This window comes from Momordica charantia, assembly GCF_013281855.1.
Source record: "Momordica charantia cultivar OHB3-1 chromosome 5 unlocalized genomic scaffold, Mcharantia_2.0 BLBB01000005.1, whole genome shotgun sequence".
Classification (NCBI taxonomy): domain Eukaryota; kingdom Viridiplantae; phylum Streptophyta; class Magnoliopsida; order Cucurbitales; family Cucurbitaceae; genus Momordica; species Momordica charantia.
This window is the reverse complement of record NW_028275163.1, coordinates 24,878,918-24,898,706: the sequence shown is the minus strand read 5'-3', so window position 1 is coordinate 24,898,706 and position 19,789 is coordinate 24,878,918. Positions and strand designations below refer to the sequence as shown.

The window sequence follows — 19,789 nt, the reverse complement described above, 5'->3', positions numbered from 1 at the left end:
TTCATGGATTTTTCAGCAGTGTTGCATTAAACTGTATATAAACAAAAAAGAAAACTCTACACGGTAGCCAAATTTTTACCTATGGATCTGCGGCTTAGTGGATTCCCAAATCTTATGAAACAATAATAAATTATGTAAATAATAAAATTTCTTTTGACAATTTTTTTGAGTCAACTGATGGTCGTTGAACTATTCAACGAAATGAAAAATGATGATCGTTAAACAAAATTATACATTGAATCAATAAGTTTATGGTCGTTGAATTTATTTGGTAAAGAGATATGATTAAAATTTAGAATGATGATATGACCGTAAAACTGCGCTGACATGACTCGAGCTTTCTTAAATGGTTAATCCATTTTCTGTATACCAGATGGGTCAAAATCAATCTCCCCATGGTTTTTCTGTATAGATTTTTCTTCTGCTTCTTTCGATAAAGAACATGGACGGCGGATCATCTTCTTGCGAGAGATTCAAGCTCTACGATCAGCTGGAACTGCACGAATTTCAGGATAGGTTCGTTGTAAGGTCTGTGGAATTGGCCAGTCGAGGTTTCTCGATCAATCGCGGAGATGGAAATATCGAACCGCTTAATTGTAAGAATTTTCTTTTTTCTTTTCCCTCGATGAATTCAGGTTCCCGAAGTAGTTTGGTAGATGAGGAAATAAAGTATTAGGAAAATGAAGATTCTGAAGGATTTGTATAGTTAATGATTGGCATTCTAACAATGAATTGGCTTCCGAATTTTGTGTCCGATGCCGAAATCAAGTTTTATGAGATACCGAATTTCAGGTCCTCTCTTCTTTCAGTTATTCGTTGCGACAAAAATGAATTCCATCATATTTATATGTTGAACTCTTTGATTTATTCGGGTTTCCTGCCTGAATTACTCTTAAACGTGTTTCCAGTAAGCATTTCACAGCTGTTTTGTTGCTATCTTTTGATATTCGAACAGTATTGGCACTTGAATGTCCCAAATTCATCAGATATTTCCATAAACAACTTCCTTTTCGCATCAGTCCGAGAAATCTTGAAGGATCCGATGCGAAATAATTGAACTCATTCACTTCTTTCTTCTACATTTGTTGTTCTTAATATTCATAAATGACAATAATGATAATTATCTGGCGGAAGCTACTCTATCTAAATCTGAAGCAGGTCATAGAGTGACATAACGTTTGTAAACTAACTTCATTATCCACAAGAACTCAGTTGCTATAAGTGCAAACCTAACCATCTAGCTCTTCTTTGTAAGGCGTGAGAAATATTCCTGCCTATAGTATCTTAATCATATAAATTTTTAGCTGATGTTAATTTATAAAACTTCTCAAGAAACTACCAATTTTATGCCCGTTTGGGTCATACTAAGAATAGTTTGAATGTCTCATTGTTACAGGTGATACTTGTTCTGGCAATGCAACAAAGATCTCCACAATTTATGGGGTGGCTGGGACAATAAGATTAGTTGCAGGTAATTGCTTGTGATGAATGTTGGATTCATGTTCTTGTCTGTATGATTTTATTGTTATAATCTGTTCGGGTTGGAAAAGGAAGCATATGATGCTATCTGCATGATCATGATTTAATATTGTATCTGCAGCCATGTTCTGCATTTTACTAATATAATTCAATGCGCTTAGCTTCACAAATCTTGTTCATTTAATTTTTTATGAACAAAAAGCGAGTATGAAGTAGCTACCAGCTCACTTGATGAGCAGCCTGACATTCTTGAGAAGTAAGAACATATGATATTTTCTTTGCTTCCTGCTTTCGATTCTTCACGTCGTTGTGTAGGAGTATACATGCTTGTGATAACTTCGAGGAAAGAAGTAGGAAACTTCCTTGGTTTCCCTGTTTTTCAAGTAACGTCTATGAAGTTCCTCTCTTGTGACGAGGCTTTGAAGCTTTCAACTTCTCAAGAAGTAAGCTTCTTCTTTTAGCCTTCGATAATAATTATTTGACATCTCTTCTTGTGCAGTCAAAATCACATTTAAATCCTCACTATCGTTTCTTTTAAGCAGAAAAGAGATGAAGCTTATTTCCTGACTTTGTTGAAAACAGTGGAAACGACTCCGGGGTTGTACTATTCCTATCAAACAGATATAACGTTGAAGTAAATGCTTCTCTCCTCCAGCAGCTTTTTAAATATTGTCTCTTAATGTTATCATTATGGATTCATGGTTTGTGGTTGCTCCGGATCTTAGTTCTGCTTCAGACTTTGTCATTTATTTCTTATGTTGTATGATGCCTCCAATTGCTTGTATCAGCTTACAGAGAAGGTGTAAGTTCACTGAAGGATGGACGGCAAAACCACTTTGGAAGCAGGTAAGTTGGGATGTGGAATTTGATTACTATTTGGAAAGAAAAACATATATCTTGTTTAGTAATCTGTGAATTTGTTAAGGACAACGGTATCCCTCGTCCCCACGTATCTCCACAATGGTATGATATTGTCCTCTTTGAGCATAGCTCTCACAGCTTTGTTTTTGGTTTCACCTAAAAGGCCTCATACCAATGGAGATAATTGTCCTATCTTATGTCCATGGTCATTCCCTTTCCTAACCAATGTGGGACTTTATTTGCAATCACCTTACAAACCCAATAATCCTCCCCTCGAACAAAGTACCACCGAGCCTCTCCTCAAGTAGTCACTCATCCATCTACTCTCGAAAACCAAACGAGAGCTTGCTCTTATCCAAGGCTCCAGGCACACCTTGATAGAGCACACTCACGGATTACACCATGACCACACCTTCCGAGACTCACAACTTCTTTGTTTGGCACCCGACGATTCACCGACTCAGTTAGGTTTAGACCATGGCTCTGATACCACTTGTTAAGGACAACGGTACCCCTCGTAAAACACGTATCTCCACAATGGTATGATATTGTCCGCTTTGGGCATAGCCCTCATGGCTTTGCTTTTGATTTCACCCAAAAGACCTCATACCAATGGATATAATTGTCCTCTCTTATATACCCATGATCATTCTCTTCCCTAGTCAATATGGGACTTTGTTTGCAATCACCTTACAAACCCAACAGAATTTCATTTCAATATGCAATGAGCTTTGGAAGACTTAAAGCACTGAATAGTGAATGATGTTTGTTGAAAAAAAAATTAGGCATATTTTATTGATAACAATTCTTTGGAATTTCCAAGTTTCCAACTCTCTCTCTCTCTTTCACACGCACAAAAGGAGCAGCTCTGCTAGCTCACACTGTTCCATACCGAGTCAATGGAAGTTACATTTTTCTTACCTTGAACGGCTTTCCTCAATAATGTTGCTTCTATCCATCCTCTGATGATTCCTGTATTGTTTATTTATTTTTCTTAATTAGCTAGGCAACCAATGAGTTTCATATATAATCATACGCAACTTTGATTTCTATAATATCTGTCATTTCCAATTGTTTCTTCCTCCTGCTATCATCAAAATCAATGTCTTTTTGCATTTCTTTGACTTTGATGCATTTGCCCTTTTGTTTATCATCCCCTATTTAATTTAGATTGTGATGAATTTTTTATTTGATAATAGAATTGAATGCTTACTGTTTTCTCTATATTTCAGGCTGACCCTCGATTCATTTGGAATAAAAACCTTCTAGTGGACCTTATTGAGTTTAAGGTATGACTTATTCACAAGTTCTCGTGACTCATTAATTTGTTTATTATTCTTTTTATTGATGACAAAATGTTGTTCTTCTTTGCAGCTTGACGAGTTCATCATTCCATTACTGCAAGGAAATATCCTAAATTTCTAATTCATATGCACTTTAGAGGCTGTCTGGGAGACTGTTTTCAACTTTCTCTCTTGCTAGAAAACATTCGGTAGAAATATGTCTAGAGGGTTTTTGTAGAAGTTGTTTCTCTCATATCTTCTTTTAGTTCATTCTCACGTACGACCAGTTTTAACTTGATTTTTTCTTCCAAAGCTATAGATTTGTAAATGATTAACTTCATGTTTTAAATAATCTTGACCTTTAGAAACATTCTCCAAAAAATTTATGCAAATATTTCGTTAGAGGAAATTAAAGGTTCTATAGAAAGTTGAATTTTTTTCTCTTATTGGAGCCATAAACCAAACCTTAACAAAACCGTAAGCTTCCAGGCTGTACAGCTGAAGCTAAAAGAGTCGCCTGCTCAACTAACGTTAGTTTCAAGGCGCTGTACTCGTCGGCTAGGTAAATTTTAAGGAGATTGCTAATACTTAAACAGATTTATGGCTGTTTGAAAAATATTAATTATTTTGTGGATGATTATTGATTATATAGGAACGAGAATGTGGAGAAGGGGAGCCAATCTTGAAGGTGACACAGCCAATTTTATTGAAACTGAGCAACTAGTGGAGCATGGAGGTTTCAAAGCTTCACTACTGCAGGTATTTCTTCTTGCCGAATATAATTGGTCAACTTGAAACTTCTGCTTTAACGGTAGTTGAACTATCTTCAAGTAATAAACCTCCAATTGACAATACTATGATGGATGCCTTAGAATAGGTTTATTTAGATATGCCAATTAGGATTTAAAAAAATGGGTTTTCCTTTTGATAAACATGAATAATTTTTTTTTTTTTTTAATTCATAAGTTCAATATCTTTAAGCTCAGTCCAACTAGTTTATCTTTACCAATATTTTCTCTCTATTTTTCAGATTCGAGGTTCAATTCCTCTACTTTGGGAACAAATTGTTGATTTAAGCTATAAACCTCACCTTAAAATTGTGAATCATGAGGAAACGGTATATTTCAACTTTTCCGCTTCTTTCTTTAATTGAATGCATAAGAGTTTCCCTCATCAATGCCCATTACTTTTCTTACATACAGTCGAAAGTTGTGGAACGCCACTTTTTTGATCTTTCACAACGATATGGAGAGACAATAGCAGTCGACTTAACAGATAAAGTACCATTTTTCTCCCTTTCCTTTCATGCTAATAAGATACATCCACATGCATCAAGATTGCCTTTGTAAGCTTCAGGAAGTCACACTTTCCAGACGCATATATTTCCTAGTTGTTTCCTTCTAATAATTTGGAGAACCAAACGGTATTACTTAGAATTTTCTTCAAATTGTTTTTCTAATTATGTCTGGTTATAATCCATAATTTATTGTTCCAGCTGTTTAAGTTATATCATCTACATTTGCCAAAATACACACGTTTTAATCTTTCTTTTACAAGCCTCATGCTGTAACTCACATTTCTGATTTTCCAACGAACTAATATAACTTTCTTTAATAACTTGCTATTTCAGCATGGTGAAGAAGGTCAATTGAGTGCAGCGTTTGCTGCTGAAATGCAAAACCTGCCAAATGTGAGGTATAATAAATATATGGAATCTAGTAAGTCAAGTGTTGCACCTGGACGAATCCAGAGGATAGAAGTCAGGCTTCTAGTAGGCCCCTATATATACAGATCTATTTTTTTCAATAAATAAGAAACTAAATTTTTCGTTAGTGCGATGACAAGTGCAAGATGGGAACATAAAAACATTCCCCTCAAATTTAGGAGCTTACAAGAAGCCCAAGACCTATGCAGCTTAGCTCACAAAATCAAGTTCTTAGTAGTTAACTTGTTCAATATTTCTGTTTACGATCTTTGTTTCTAATTAGTTTCTGTGTATGCCCCTCGTGTATTAGATTTAATTAGCTGAAACATTCCTTCTACCTTCCCAATTATCGTCCTCTCTTACCTCTATCCTACATCACAACATCTAAATATCTTTATCACGTCACTTATAGAGCTTGAGCATTAGTTGCTTGATCCACAATTTGATCCTTGAGTTTGAAACATATTGACGAAAGTTGCGTCATGTTAGGGATTCAGTTTTCTTGGTTGGCAATTATCGAAATTATTGTTTTTGAGGGGGACGTGACCACAGTTGTACTATATTTTCTGGATATGCAGGTCTTCCCTCCATCCTTCACCACTTCTAAACATCTCCGTCCAACCACTTCCAGAGTTAAAGCTGTTTCTTGTTCCCACAATTTGTCGGATTACAGTCTTGCGTTTTAAATATATTGAAAAAGTTAGCCTAATCTTATGGATTCAGTTATTGGTTGTGGAGGTTTGAAATTTTTGTCTTTTGACGAGGTGGTGGCCACCACACATAATGATATATTTTCTAGATATGCGTGTGTTTTAGTACTCCAAAGAATGTAGTATCAATTTACACCAGATGTGGTAACCATTTGAATGGCGTAGCCATCACAACATCTGGTTTTATATGCATGTATTTATTTTTTATTATTTGAGAAAATGAAACAGCGCCCCTCGTATATCTGTTGCAGATATGTCCCCTTTGATTTTCATCATATATGTGGCAGCTCAAAGTTTGAGAACCTGCAGCTTTTATACGATCAAATCTCAGAGGATTTTGAAAACCAAGGGTAATATGGATGGAAATACCGGATACAACTCCTTAATTATTAAGAATGCAAAAACCCAGGTATGCTGGCTATCCATAATTCTGTTTTTAATCGTTACTGTTCCAGCTGAGCAGATACCTCCTCATAGATCCAGAGGGGAACATACTTCAGGAGCAAAAGGGCGTTATTAGATCTAACTGCATTGATTGTCTGGATAGAACAAATGTTACTCAGGTGTGTGAGAAGAGGATGTACTTCACTTCAACCGTTTTACAACATGTGCTAAAATATAATCGTGTTCATTATCTTACATTGTTTCACTCTCTTTAACAGTGTTTCCTGGCTCAGAAAACTCTTACTAAGCAGTTGCAGAGGATCGGACTACTTACATCTGCCGAGTGCATTACGACGTTGGATGAAGATTACACAAAGTTTAGAACATGTATGCCTTCTGTTTCATTAGATCTGTAGACTTAGAAGCCTGCATGACTTCATTAAACCTTCAAGTCTCATCTACATAAAGTCACGCATATCTACTAATCTCTGTATTATCTTCATAGCGTGGGGTGAACAAGGTGATGAGATAAGTCTCGAGTACGCTGGTACTCATGCTTTGAAAGGAGACTTAGTGAGGTGAACCTGACTTGAATTCATTATTATGAAAAAAAAAAGTAAACTGTTTAAGTACTTACAGTAAATGGAACTTTCGTTGTGCAGATATGGAAAACAGACTTTTGCCGGAGTAATCAAAGATGGGATGAGTGCTATTTCCAGATATTATCTAAATAACTTCCACGACGGAGTTCGGCAGGCAAGTTTCGGTAGATCTTATGAGTGTCTGTGGTTTGAATGAATATAACTCCATTTCTAAAGAAACGCTTCTTATCTTGTCCAGGATGCACTAGATCTTATATGTGGTCACTATAATATCATCAAGCATGGTCCTTCACCATTCCAGCTGAATGGATTTGAATCATTATCTGTAAGTATTATATCCTATTCTGTACTTTGATTTGCCCGCTACGTATCAGTGTGGGTGATGCGATTATTTTTTAAATCCATCTCTAGATATTAGTTTGTTTACTTGATCATGCAGTATCTCCCAGTAGCATCAGCTCTAGTGGTTGGAGGTTTGACTCTTACATCACTCACGCTTCAGCAAGGTATGAATATTATAGATTTAAACACTATTTCGGTCTTTGTACATTTGACATTTGTTTAGTTTGGTCTTTGTACATTTGACATTTGTTTAGTTTCGTCAATGTTCTTTTAAAACGTTCATTTTAATCTCTGTACTTTCAAGTTTTGTTCCTTTAGTCTATTACTTTCAAAACGTTTGTTCTGGTTCTTGTAGTTTTAAAGTGTGATTTATTTGGTTAATTCAAGAAATTTAGCGAGTTTTATCGGGTGAAGTGTTAAAATTATGATGAAAAGAAGTGAGATGAAAATGAAAATGAAAAGATCAAAATAGACGTTTTAAACCAATACTATATTACTGTCTATCATTTCGTGAAGCATATTCTTACGAAGATTAAAATTTTGTGTTATAGCGGGAAGAAACGCCCAGCAATTCATGTCATCTGTGCTGTGGGCTGGCGTTACTGCTGGGGTGATGGCAGTGGTTAAAGCAAATGGCAGACAGTTCTGTTCTAGGCCTCGCTTGTGCAGCCTCCGCTGAATTCAAAATCCATCCTTCAGTTCCACTATTCAGACAACAACAAACACCAAAAACTCCACGTCGGCGTCACATTATCGTAGGCTTTGTAATTTATGAACACACAAAATTACCGCTGATTTATTGTAACTCAAGAAGTCGTGAGTTTGAATCTTTTACCCCTATTTGTTGTATTAAAAAAAATAAATTTACCTATGACATGGCCTAGATTTTTAAATAGGAGTAAGATTCTTAAAAAGAGAATTGTTTTTTAGTACAATATATTGAAGAAGTGATTCGAACCCACCACCTCTTAGCTAGAGGTATATATCAATTATCGTTGAACTATACTCACCTTGACTTAAAAAAAAAATCGTTAAATTATAAAAGAGCCCTAAAAGATTAAAAAAAAAAATTGAAAAGAATAATAAAATAAATTGGGAGTAGGGTCGGTTCCGTTGGCATCTCTTCGTTGGTTTTGACCGGTGTGTGTGGTCCTTAGCAGTTAGTATAAAGCCACATACATTGATACACTTCATTCTTCCTTATTCAATGTATAGGTTGGCATCATTTTTCGTGCTAAATTTAGTGGACGAACAGTTGCCCACAAATGTAACCCTCTCTGCTCAACTGGTGGCCAACGCAAAAATAAGAAATATCATCTATTAAGACGCTTGCAATTTAATGGTCAATTTTATGGGTCAAATCGAACCTAGTTTAGCAATAATTGATATATGTCTCTAATAAAGAGGTTGTGAATTCGAACTCTCGCCCCTACACATTGCTAAAAAAACGTCATTTTTATTGTTAATTTGAGTATAGTTCAGTGATAATTGACATCTACTACTTTCTTTGAAGTCGGAGGTTAAAAGAAAAAAAATTATCATTTTTATGGTCGTTATTTACCAAATTAAATATATTTTTCTCTATCTCTCTTGTAAATTTTTCTTTTTAATACAACTTGTAGTGTAGAGATTTGAACTCACAACCTTTTGATTGGAGATTAATGCCTTAACTAGTTGAACTAAGCTCGAGTTGACTCTCTCGTAAATTTGACCGTTGTAGGAATAGTTATAATATTGATTTTTTCTTTTTAGTTTAACAAATGTGAAATGGTGATAAAATAATATATGCATAATCTATTAAATTATATTCAAATTAATTTCTCAAGCTAAAGACTTGTTAGATATAAACTAGCTAAGTATTTATCTCGTGATCCTCATCTTAGTTGTCTCAAAAAATATAAATACCTATAGTATTCTGGAAAGCCAGATATTTGAACTTACCACCTTTAAAAAAAATTACTTATATTTAACCAGGGGTAAGAGTATATATAGAACGAAAAACTGAAGAATACAACCCAAATTGGCAAGTAACCAGGTTGATATTTTCATAACCAAAATTTTACCTTGGTTCGCAAGTTGCGAATTGACCTTGTCAGATATTAAAAAAAAAAATTATATATATATATATAGGTTTTATTTGTTTTCACACGTGTCAACAGCCCAAGCCCAACAAGAACATGTTTCATGGGCCCACAAGTAGTGTTTCTGTTTCATGAGTTTTGCTTCGAGTGTTCCAACTTTCTCACAACTCATCTCATCCTCTCACCGCAACCGCACAAGGTAGGGTTTCATAATTCTTTTTCTTCCTTTCAATTTTCACTTCTCTCTTCTCTTTTACTAATCTCATTGTTGGCGTTTGTTATTGTGTTCATCTTTGATCTCGATTATTCACTTTAATTTGCTATTTGTGTGTTCCTTTCGAAAAATATTTGGCTTTTTAGGAGGAATTTTGTCCACTCCACTATTTAATATTTGACAACTCATATTTTTTAAAACATTTTTTGTTTTTTTGTATTTCTCTCTCCTAGTTGTCAAATATTTAATGGTAGTGTGGACAAGATTCATCTAAGTAATGAGCCAAATATTTTTCGTTCCTTAATTGTAATATTTTTGCATGTACGATGAGAAAAGTTCATCTTGATCTAGATGTCTTACTCAATTACTTTCCAGAAAAATAAAATAAGAGAAATAAAGCACTAAAATAATCCATAATTATTCCGATTCATGCTCGAATACAATCGAATGTTTTATCTAATTAAGCACAAAACAAAATTCATAACTGATTTGAAATATCTTTTTCAAGTGAACTCAAAATATAATTCAATGCTTAAGCCAGCCACACCAGGTAGCTCTCATCGCTTCGACAATCCAGAGTGCTCCTGTTCTACAAGACCTCAAAAATATTATATTTGGTTCCATCCTATGAACAATTCTAAAGTATGAAATTTCATAATTTATTCTTTACATTCTTTTAAGTAAAAGTTAAGAGGATAGAAATTCCATTTAATTTTAGCAAAGAATAATTAAGTCAAGTTGGGTGAAAAAAATCTCAGAGTTAGGTGTAATAAGGATAATATTTAACTTATTTAATGAGAGTAAGAACAAGATTAGATCTAATATTATCTCTGGTTGAATTATATTTTTAAAATACTATTGTTACGAGTAGAATTAGATCCTATTTTTAGTTTGTAAAGGTTGTGTTTATCTGCTCCTTTCACGTGGCCATCAGTAGTTCTTCCAATTGTCGTTGAAGTTTGGTGTAAGCTTCTCAGCCAAGTATTCTCCCGGATCCTCAACCTCAACGTACCCGACGGCTCCACCGCTTGTTCATCTACAGAATTTTAATTAGTTGTCTTTAAGATTAATATATTTTATTATTAGAATAAAAACTAATGGTGCTTGTTTATTTTCCTTTTTCGTTTTTCCCCTTCTTGATAATTTTTAATTTTCGCCGATTTCGATGGTTAAAAATATGATTTGTTTGGGGAAGGAAATACCCTGTACACGTGGAAGACCCTCATTGGTGCTCCAAGATGGCTCATGAGTCATCCCAGCTCGGATAGCCGAGATGGCTGCCACCAACGCCGACGAAAGCTAAGTATGAGGGCCGAGGTGAACCTGGCCCAGGTCCGACCTACCGGGGAGCTCGGTAGGGGCCGATGTGAGCAACTGTCTGCGGCGTGATTATCGGGCGTAACCGTCGGTCCCGAGATCACCGGGTGTAACCGACGGTCCCGAGATTACCGAATGTAACCGTCGCGAGATTAGCGGGACCACCACCCATAAATAGAGGACCACACTCCCCCGATCAGGTACGATGATCTCTGGCTTCGAACTAAACTTGGAATCCGACCTATACTGACTTGATCGTCGGAGTGCTCACCTTTTTGTGCAGGTCCGCCCGAGTGTTCAGGTCGGTCCGAAGGTCGAGTTCGAGCTACAATCAGGAACACACTGCTGTGCAAATCCTTGCATAAACATGATTGAATAACTACGACTGACTCAGAAACTGGTATTTGACACCAAAAGTTGTCGATATCTTTTGGTTTTACCTCAAAATTTTCGAACGCGAAAGATTGTAATGTTGATGAGGTTGTACCGACGAGACTCGCAAGTTTTCGGCCAGTGGTACCGTCGCAGCCGATTGGACCTCCACTCGTGGGAGCTGCAACGACACCGTTTTGCCAAATCCCCGGGCAGTGGACAAAATATAAACACTTTCTTTTGAAAATATGATATATATATATATATATATATAAACACTTCGCCACGTGGCGTAAAGATTGACCTGTTGAATTTCTCTCTCCTAAATTCCACTTGTTTACGTTTGTCCGTTTTCTTCGTTGCTCTAGACTTGCCCTCACCTTAGTATGATTAATTAAAGCAATTAATTATCGATCAACGTTCATCTTCTTGTCTATCGTCACCAATCATGGTATTACCGAAGGTAGTGAGTACCTAACTTTCTTGTATTTATACTTGAGTACTCTTTATTTTTTACAAAAACAAAAGTGGTATATTTTTTAATCATATTTGTCAAAAATTTAACGAAGATCAAAAAGAAATCTCAAAATGAATGGTAACTGTTAAATATTATTCTTAAAGTGCATCATTTAGGGGTAGAGAGAACATTTACTCAAACTCTAACTACTTAAATAGTTAAAAGTGTAAAATCTATCAGACTACTTAAATGGTTAAAAGTGTAAATCTATCTGTTTCTAATAATCAGAAAAGATTTGAAATCTGTCAACGTCAGAATCTTTAAATACGAGTTTAAAACTACGTAAGTATGCCAACTGTAATCTTTACTTTGACGTATAGGTGATCCATTTAATAGATTAATGGTACAACAATATTGAATAACAGTATAGAATAATCAGCCACGTTGTTTCAAAAAGAATAAATTAGATTAGAGCAAAGCAAAACCCACCTGAAAAACTTCCTCGGTTCCACCGTAGGTTGCTCTTTTTAATCATAAAAATTTCTACGTACACAACTCGTTTTGGTATAAGAAACTAAAAACGAAAACCCAAAGGGGAAAGTTTCCTCCACAACTTGAATTTTGCATCCACACATATCGTCCTATATATTCAAAATTCTGTGTCACTCTCTTTCTTTCTCATTCTCTCTCTCTCTCTCTCTATCTCTAGGCCATCAACCGCCACCTCTTTGTCTCGCTGTCTCTCTCTCTAAATGTCAGGAGACCAATACAATGCTGACTCATTCCATACGTTTTTCGAAGGCTGGCTCCACCGTCAACAACAATATCTCGACGAGCTTCTCTCCGCCGCAAGCCGCCGCCACGTCACCACCGACGACGAGCTCCAAGAATTGATCTCTCGGATCCTCGGCCACTACGAGGAGTACTACGAGAAGAAATCGAGAATTGCGCTGAGAGATGTGTTTCTGGTGTTCTCCCCGACCTGGTTCACCACCTACGAGAGGAGCCTCCTCTGGATCGGCGGCTTCCGGCCGGGGCTTATTTTCCGGCTCGTCGGCGACTCGATAGACGACATGTCGGACGAGCAGAGGCAGAGAATAAGGCGGCTTAGGGACGACATGAAGATCGAGGAGCGGGTGCTGAACAATGACTTGGCGAAGATCCAAGAAAGAGTGGCGGCGCCGCCTTTGCTGGAGATTTTCCGGATGGGTGACCGCGACGGAGCGAGCGGCGGCGAGCCGGAAATGGCCGCCATGAAGGCGGCGTTCCAGTCGGTGCTGGCGAGTGCCGATTTTTCGAGAAGAGACACGGCATTGAAAGTGGTGGAGATTCTTACTCCGCCGCAGACCGTCAAATTCTGGGCCTCCGTGGCTCAGCTGCAGCTCAGAATCAGAGCCGCCGGCTTACAGAAAGACGCCGATAGAAGAGATCCGAGTTGTGGGGGTGTTCAGTAAGTTTTAATTTGGGGTTTTTTTTTTCTTTTTTTTTTTTGGGTGCAAGATTACAAGATTAGATTTGGTGTGGGTTTTGCTTTTGATCTGTTTCGTTAGGAGTTGAGTGTTGTAGGTTAGGGGATGGATTTTTATGAGCTTTTTTGGTGGCTGCATGCGACGTCGTCTTGAGTAGTCAATGGATTATATCTCCGGCGCCACGGTGGCGCAGTTAGATCATGGAAACGGCGTCGTCTTCGCAGTGTCAGCTGTGTGCAACATTTTCGCCTGCTTTCTCATCTAAATACCGTACAAGTGATGGTTGGTTTGGTTTTGCCTACCGCCTCAGTCGTCTTGCCTATTTCACCTTCGGATAAAATTTAGGTGCTTACGGTACCCAAAATTTGACGTCACCCGTAAGCACCTCAATTTTATTTTTCATTTCTTCCCACTTTATATTATGTTTTAGTATCGTAAATTTTATGAGAAAAATACTAAGATATTTATCATCTTTAAAAAGTTGAACAACTCTTTGTTTTAGGAAAAAATCTGCCCCAACAGAACAGTGCTAACCAATGTGATAAATATCTAAAAATTTTAACAACTCTTTTGTTTTAGAAAAAAAATCTGCCCCAAAAGAAGAGGGCTAACCAATGTTCAAGTTCATGGTGCTGTTTGAAAATTGAAATTATTATTATTATTATTTTTACACTATATAAGTACTTTTTCTTTTTCTTTTTTCTTTTTTTAAGTTTCTATGAATTTGTACATAGTTTGGTTTTTTAGTTTTTTTCTTTCATTATTTGAAGCTTTGCATGTACTGTTTCATGATATATGTTACAATTTTTCATTAATCATGATATAAATCTAATTTTGTTTTGAAACCAAATCAAAACAAGACCTTCTTGTACATATGCTTTTCTGGACCATTAATTTAAATTCATTATCTGAAAACCAGGTGATTTTCTGGTGACATGAATATTAAATTTTAGCATCTATGAACAGAATTGAATATTGGTATTTATGTCAACTTCATACCCTTTCAAACAGCTTTATCTCTTGTTCTTGTCGCTGTAATTCTGTAGGCAACTCCAAGAGCTCTGCCCTTATTGCGAAAATATATTGAGAATTTACGTTCAGGAGTTGTTTCTTTACAGAATTCAAATGGTGGAAGTAAATAATATCCGATGTGATGACCGAACCGAACTTGGGTTGCCATTTTATGCACCACAAAGAACAATTAATCAAAATTTAAACTAAATACTTACTATATTTACTAACTAATGTTTTATTGTAGACTCACCAGCCAGTGTGCTCAGCAAATTCACAATTTAGGAATACAAAGATTAAAGGCGGCTTCTTTTGGTTAGAGCAGCAGCAGCTGGCTTGAAACTGGCAAGACCAGTGATTTCCCTGCCAGTCACCAAGCTGTTGATGTCGTAGGTACCCTCGTAAGTATAGATTGGTTCCAAATCACAGAACGCCTGCGGGGTTCAGAAAAATGAGAAATTGACCTTCTAAGACCGATAATGATTCATTCTCTTAAAACTTCGTCAATCTCATTCTCATTCCGCACTCCTCCACGTATTTTCAATAATTACTTCACAATTGCCTACCTCAATCCTTTTCCACTCATTATATATATGACAAATCTCCCTAACAACTTTTCTAACTAATTACTAATATACTTGATATCTTAATAATATCCCTAATTCTATCCCCATACTCTCAATTTACAAGTAAATCATTTTCTATCACATACTAAATACACAAGTAAATCGTTTTCTGTCAATATCCAACATATAAATCAAGAGGTGAACATTGCAAACCTTTGCAACGAGAAAGTCTGATAAAATCCCATTGCCTCCAAGCAACTCACGTCCAAGAGCAACGGTTTCCCTAGCCCTCAGGGTGATCCATGCCTGATACCAATATAAGAAACAAATATTAATTCAATATAATTAAATATTCATCAAGTTATTTAGGTTTAATCCAAGCTCTAACCTTCCCCAAGCTAGCTTGACCTGGAGTCATCGTGCCCTTCTCGTATAATTTGCAAAGTCGCCAACCAACAAGGAACATTGCCTGAACATTTCCCAGCATGAGGACAAGTTTCTGTTGGTTAACTTGAAAAGCTGCTAATGGTGCTCCAAATTGTTCCCTCTCCTTCAAATATCTGGATTCCTTAGATATTAGATCACATAATGCCAATATCTTGCAGTAATAGATCAATCAGAAGAATAGTGACAAAAAATGTCTGTTATACCTACCTATGACACATGTCATAAACGCCCATTGCTATGCCAATGGGTTGCCAAGCAACCATTACACGTGAGACGGCTAGAACCTGTCCCATAAATAAAAAAAATATAACAATAGAACTAGTAAAAATGTTGATAAAAAAAAAAAATAATTTCAATCAGGGTGTAAAGATGTTGATAAAAAGAAAAACAATAACTGACTTTAAGATTTTCCATAATGTCAGTGAGGTTCATGATGTATTGCTTTTGGTCATATTTCGAATCATACACGAGCGTCCAAAATCCTTTACCGAGTATGGGCAAATGAGTAGGAAAATCTTAAGCATGAAAATTTTTATACAACCAAAAATGTGGGGCAGACAGTAAAATCTGAGATTATCAACTGAACCTTAATTTCCTTTTGCCGAGCTAAATTAAAAAAATCTATAACTCCAAAGGACACAGTTGTACAACCGGTAGAAAAGATCCTGTAGCCTTACTAAACTAAAAATTAGAATGTAATAAATTCTTGAAGCCACCGACAATGATATATCCTTTTTCATCAAGAGCAATAAAGACACGACTGGTAAACGTACCCTTGCAGGTATGACTTACTTTCTAACACGTGCATACAAGTTGAAGTGTGGAACAAAACAAGAACAAAATGAACATAAAAATTAAAAAGAATTTTTTAAAAAATTATTACCTTGTTTGTATCCTTGAAAGAATTTACACCAGGTAATCTATCTTCGTCAGGCACAAAAACTTTATTCATCACAATGTCTCCATTTTGAACAATCCGCAAACCAATTTTATTTTCTATCTTTGTAACCACCAGGCCAGGGGCATTTTTCTTCATTATAAATCTGGAGGGGGGCAAAAAAAAACACCCAGAGTCCATGAAGAAAAATTATATGGGTACAAATGATTGCAAATGTAAGAGCAAAAATCTCATCAAAATTAGTTAGAATAGTTTATATGTATCAACTCAAGAATTTAGAATCGTCCAAATGATATGGCCCAGTGAAATTACTGTAAAACACATAATCTTGTAAGTAAATTTTGGATTTCTGGTTTCTCCTAAATGACATTTTTCAGGCTAATTCCAGCATGTGACATGTAACAGAGGGAGGTATGAGTGTAAAATGAATCTGCAGAAGTCTTAAGTACTACTGTGCACTTGAGTGATGAGGAAACTGCTGATCATGGGAGGGGGGGAAGAAAAGACATCCTGGAAAATGGAAATCTTGTGGGCAGGACACAGAAGTTAAATATTTATGAGTACCACAGGGAGGATAAAGAAATTAACTGCAAAAGATACGTGATTACAGATAATAGGAAAGCAAGTAATGCAAAAATGTTCAAAATTTATTAGTTTTATTTTACAATCAAGTTGAGAAATGGGGACTCATCTGCATGTCTCATACATGCTTTATGTAAATACTTGGCGATCACTCCAATAAGTGAAGTGAGGAGCATTCTTTATGTAAACCTTGTACTTACCCATTTATTTCATTTGTAATTGTATTCCTGGCAAAAATAATCAATAAATCAGCAAAAGTACTGTTCCCTATCCAGCGTTTTTTGCCCTCTATCAACCAACCTCCTTCAACCTGGTTGTCTCAATGTCGCAGAAAGGAACACAGAAAAAGTTTTAAGAGGGGTTAAGAGCGCCATTTCTAGAGTCAGAAATGTACAGACAAGAAAGTGAAGAGCGCTATACCTTTGTTGCTGTTGTTCTTAAACCACTGGCATCACTTCCATTTTCAGGTTCAGTCAAAGCCTACAGACGTGGGAAGAAATCATTTAATTGACGGAAAATTAAGCACGTGCTATGAAATTCAAGCCCAACAACGAGCTCCTTACCCAACAAGCAATAGTGTCTAACTTTGCCAAGGAAGGTAAATATTTATGCTTTTGCTCCTCCGATCCACAAAGAGCTATTATTGAGGAACAATAGAAATTATATGAAGTCTTGAACACTTAAGCATAAATGTCTATTAAAAACCAAGGGTATTAATGTACAGTTCCTCAGTATGACAACTGAGAGTGAGAGGTAACTCTCAAATACTAACCTATAGTGAGCATTGCCAGGGAAGAATGCACCAGAATGAAAGTAGAACAACTTGCATCAACTCTAGCCACTTCGGCAGTAGCAACAGCACTTCCAGTAATGGAGAGACCAGGACACCCGTAACCCTGATAGGCCAAAAATTCAGCTACTAAAACAATTTAACATAAACTTGAGAGTTGACACAGAAATGAAAAGTAAGTACCTTGATCGTACCGCCGGCAATGCACAAGTTACCAAGTTTCGGGACGACATGAAATGGGAACTCTGCCTTCTCCCAATACTGAAAAGGTAAGACCAGATCAACAGACTTGTAGAGTTCTAGTTTATACAAGCAGAGAGACACAGACATATACAAATAATAAAACTTGAAGGTGAATTAGCAACCAAGGCTTAGTCCACGTTTTTTAGTACACAAACATGTTTCATTTTCTTCAAAGAGTTGAGAGCACAAAAATAGCACCTGTGTCATAATTGGAGCAATTTCTTTTTCCACGCACTGTCTCACTTTCTTTCTGAGAGCTTGCTCCTCGGGAGTCAATAGGCCGTTGAACTGATAGTAGTCCGAGACTGTAATTATTCAAAACCAAAATTCAAGGATGGGAAACAAAAACAAACAAACAAAACCGGTAAACCCTTGCTACTCAGATCCTAAAAGTGCAGTGATTATGGATCCTTTTTTTTCTTTTTGATAACTGGGAGTCGGAGCTTGCTCCCTATACCCAAGGGCACCTGCACTCGCCTCAAGGCTCAGACCCGGAATACATCAAAGGTTTTTAGTATTAAGCTCACAAGGAGGTTCAAACTTGAGACCTCTAAGGACCAAGAAACTCTAAACTCTTGCCAAGGGGACTGGCCCTTGGGGACATTGACTGTGGATATTTAAAAAAACGTGTTTTCTTAAATGCAAAGTGCACGGCATAAGAGATGTGTAACAGTGGTAGCAAAAGTTCCCCAGTAAATGTGCATTCTAATACACTGTAAAGAAATGGATGGAGTTAGACAAAATGTAAATGCATGAGCTAAAGCCTTTCAGAAATAGAGATGCTACGAGCAGTGGAGATCAGAGTTATAACCGGAAGGAGGAAAAGCAGATGCAGAAGTTGCTTGTGGGAATGCAACAGAAACATCCAGAGCCGGTAAACCGAAGTAAGAACTTCTTGAATTCTTGTCGTTATCATCTGCAATATTTCGTCAATTTTACAGAAGAATAAAATGGTCAATAATCATAGAAGAAAATCCAAACTTCAGACACTGATAACCATTGAAGAACTCGACTGCACGAATAGAATTAAAAGGAATTTGACAGTAAAATTATTAGCAGAGACAAAATCGCAATTACGGCAAAGCTAAGAAACTCAACGTGAGGCAAAGTGTAAACTGAGAATTTGAAGCGTCCGGCGAATAAAAAATTCATCATTCGTCCCGCGAACAAAATCAACAATCACATACAAACTTCCATCTCACTCCCAGGTTCTTGACAAATCAGAAATCAATCAAATAGATGAAATGAATCTTCATTCTGAATATGTCTAAATCCGCCATAACACAACAGCAGCGAAAACAAAACTAGCTATATTGCACTGATCAAGCGTCATACCATATTTAAACAAAATTTCCGATAACGCATCATAAATTCTTAGATCAAACTCATAAAAATCAGACTCGGAGTCAACAAATCCACCGCACCTTGGCGATTCATTTTCGCTGCCGATCGTCGTGTCAAAAGTAGAGGCTACTGAGCTGGAGTGAACTGAAGAATTAAAACCCACCTCGTATCTTGTTACTCGAAACGCGACGATGGAATGGAGAAGAACAGAGAGATGGAGGGAACCGATAGCTCTCTCTCTCTCTCTCTCTCTCTCTCTCTCTCTCTCTCTCTCTCTCTCTCTCTCTCTCTCTCTCTAATGCCGCGAGGAAATGGCGGAAGCGCCGATTCGAACCGGCAAATATACGCGAGGTGGACCAGGTGGCTGCTTACCTGCGAATGGGATGGGAGTTATCGGCACGCAATTCTAAGCTCTTTCTAAGTATTTTATCAAGCTTCGAAATTTCGCAACCAAAAATATCGATAAAATTTTAGAAATTAGAATTTATGGAAATTATTTAAATTAATTAATAAATTATAATTAATATTGACCATTTTTAATTACCATACATAAAAGTAATAGTAATAATATTTAGATGTAAATGTTAAAGTTTGAGCAAAATGATGGCACCTTTATTTAATTAAGTGCGGAA

The 19,789-nt window shown here is 36.6% G+C and overlaps 3 protein-coding genes across 4 annotated transcripts; 2 read left to right on the top strand and 1 right to left on the bottom strand.

The window, feature by feature from the left end:
- The first annotated feature begins 280 nt into the window (after positions 1–280).
- SAC8 (SAC domain-containing protein 8) lies at positions 281–8,237 on the top strand. The gene is made up of 20 exons (XM_088123989.1): positions 281–596; positions 1,397–1,471; positions 1,795–1,922; positions 2,022–2,113; positions 2,268–2,325; positions 3,573–3,629; positions 3,715–3,746; positions 4,103–4,185; positions 4,276–4,382; positions 4,654–4,740; positions 4,826–4,903; positions 5,254–5,318; positions 6,290–6,388; positions 6,502–6,601; positions 6,701–6,809; positions 6,928–7,000; positions 7,085–7,178; positions 7,263–7,349; positions 7,464–7,530; positions 7,918–8,237. The coding sequence occupies exons 1-20, from the start codon at positions 443–445 to the stop codon at positions 8,043–8,045; spliced, it is 1,773 nt and encodes a 590-aa protein (XP_087980115.1). The 5' UTR covers positions 281–442; the 3' UTR covers positions 8,046–8,237.
- Positions 8,238–12,294: 4,057 nt separating this feature from the next.
- Positions 12,295–13,603, top strand: LOC148211583 (protein ZW2-like). The gene has a single exon (XM_088124079.1). It carries the CDS (start codon positions 12,560–12,562, stop codon positions 13,259–13,261), a length of 702 nt encoding a protein of 233 aa, XP_087980205.1. The 5' UTR covers positions 12,295–12,559; the 3' UTR covers positions 13,262–13,603.
- Positions 13,604–14,314: 711 nt separating this feature from the next.
- Positions 14,315–19,466, bottom strand: ACX4 (acyl-CoA oxidase 4). 2 transcript variants are annotated; one of them, XM_022289909.2, is made up of 13 exons: positions 19,238–19,466; positions 18,625–18,729; positions 18,012–18,118; positions 17,754–17,831; positions 17,553–17,676; positions 17,344–17,417; positions 17,201–17,260; positions 16,981–17,090; positions 16,184–16,343; positions 15,508–15,584; positions 15,242–15,413; positions 15,067–15,159; positions 14,315–14,721 (listed from the first exon to the last, which is right to left on the bottom strand). In XM_022289909.2, the coding sequence occupies exons 1-13, from the start codon at positions 19,248–19,250 to the stop codon at positions 14,584–14,586; spliced, it is 1,311 nt and encodes a 436-aa protein (XP_022145601.1). In that variant the 5' UTR covers positions 19,251–19,466; the 3' UTR covers positions 14,315–14,583. The 2 variants fall into 2 exon arrangements, with proteins under 2 accessions (XP_022145601.1, XP_087980204.1); XM_088124078.1 differs by lacking the exons at positions 17,754–17,831; positions 18,012–18,118; positions 18,625–18,729; positions 19,238–19,466 and having other exon boundaries at positions 14,315–14,443; positions 14,541–14,721; positions 17,553–17,695.
- Between the last annotated feature and the right edge of the window lie 323 nt (positions 19,467–19,789).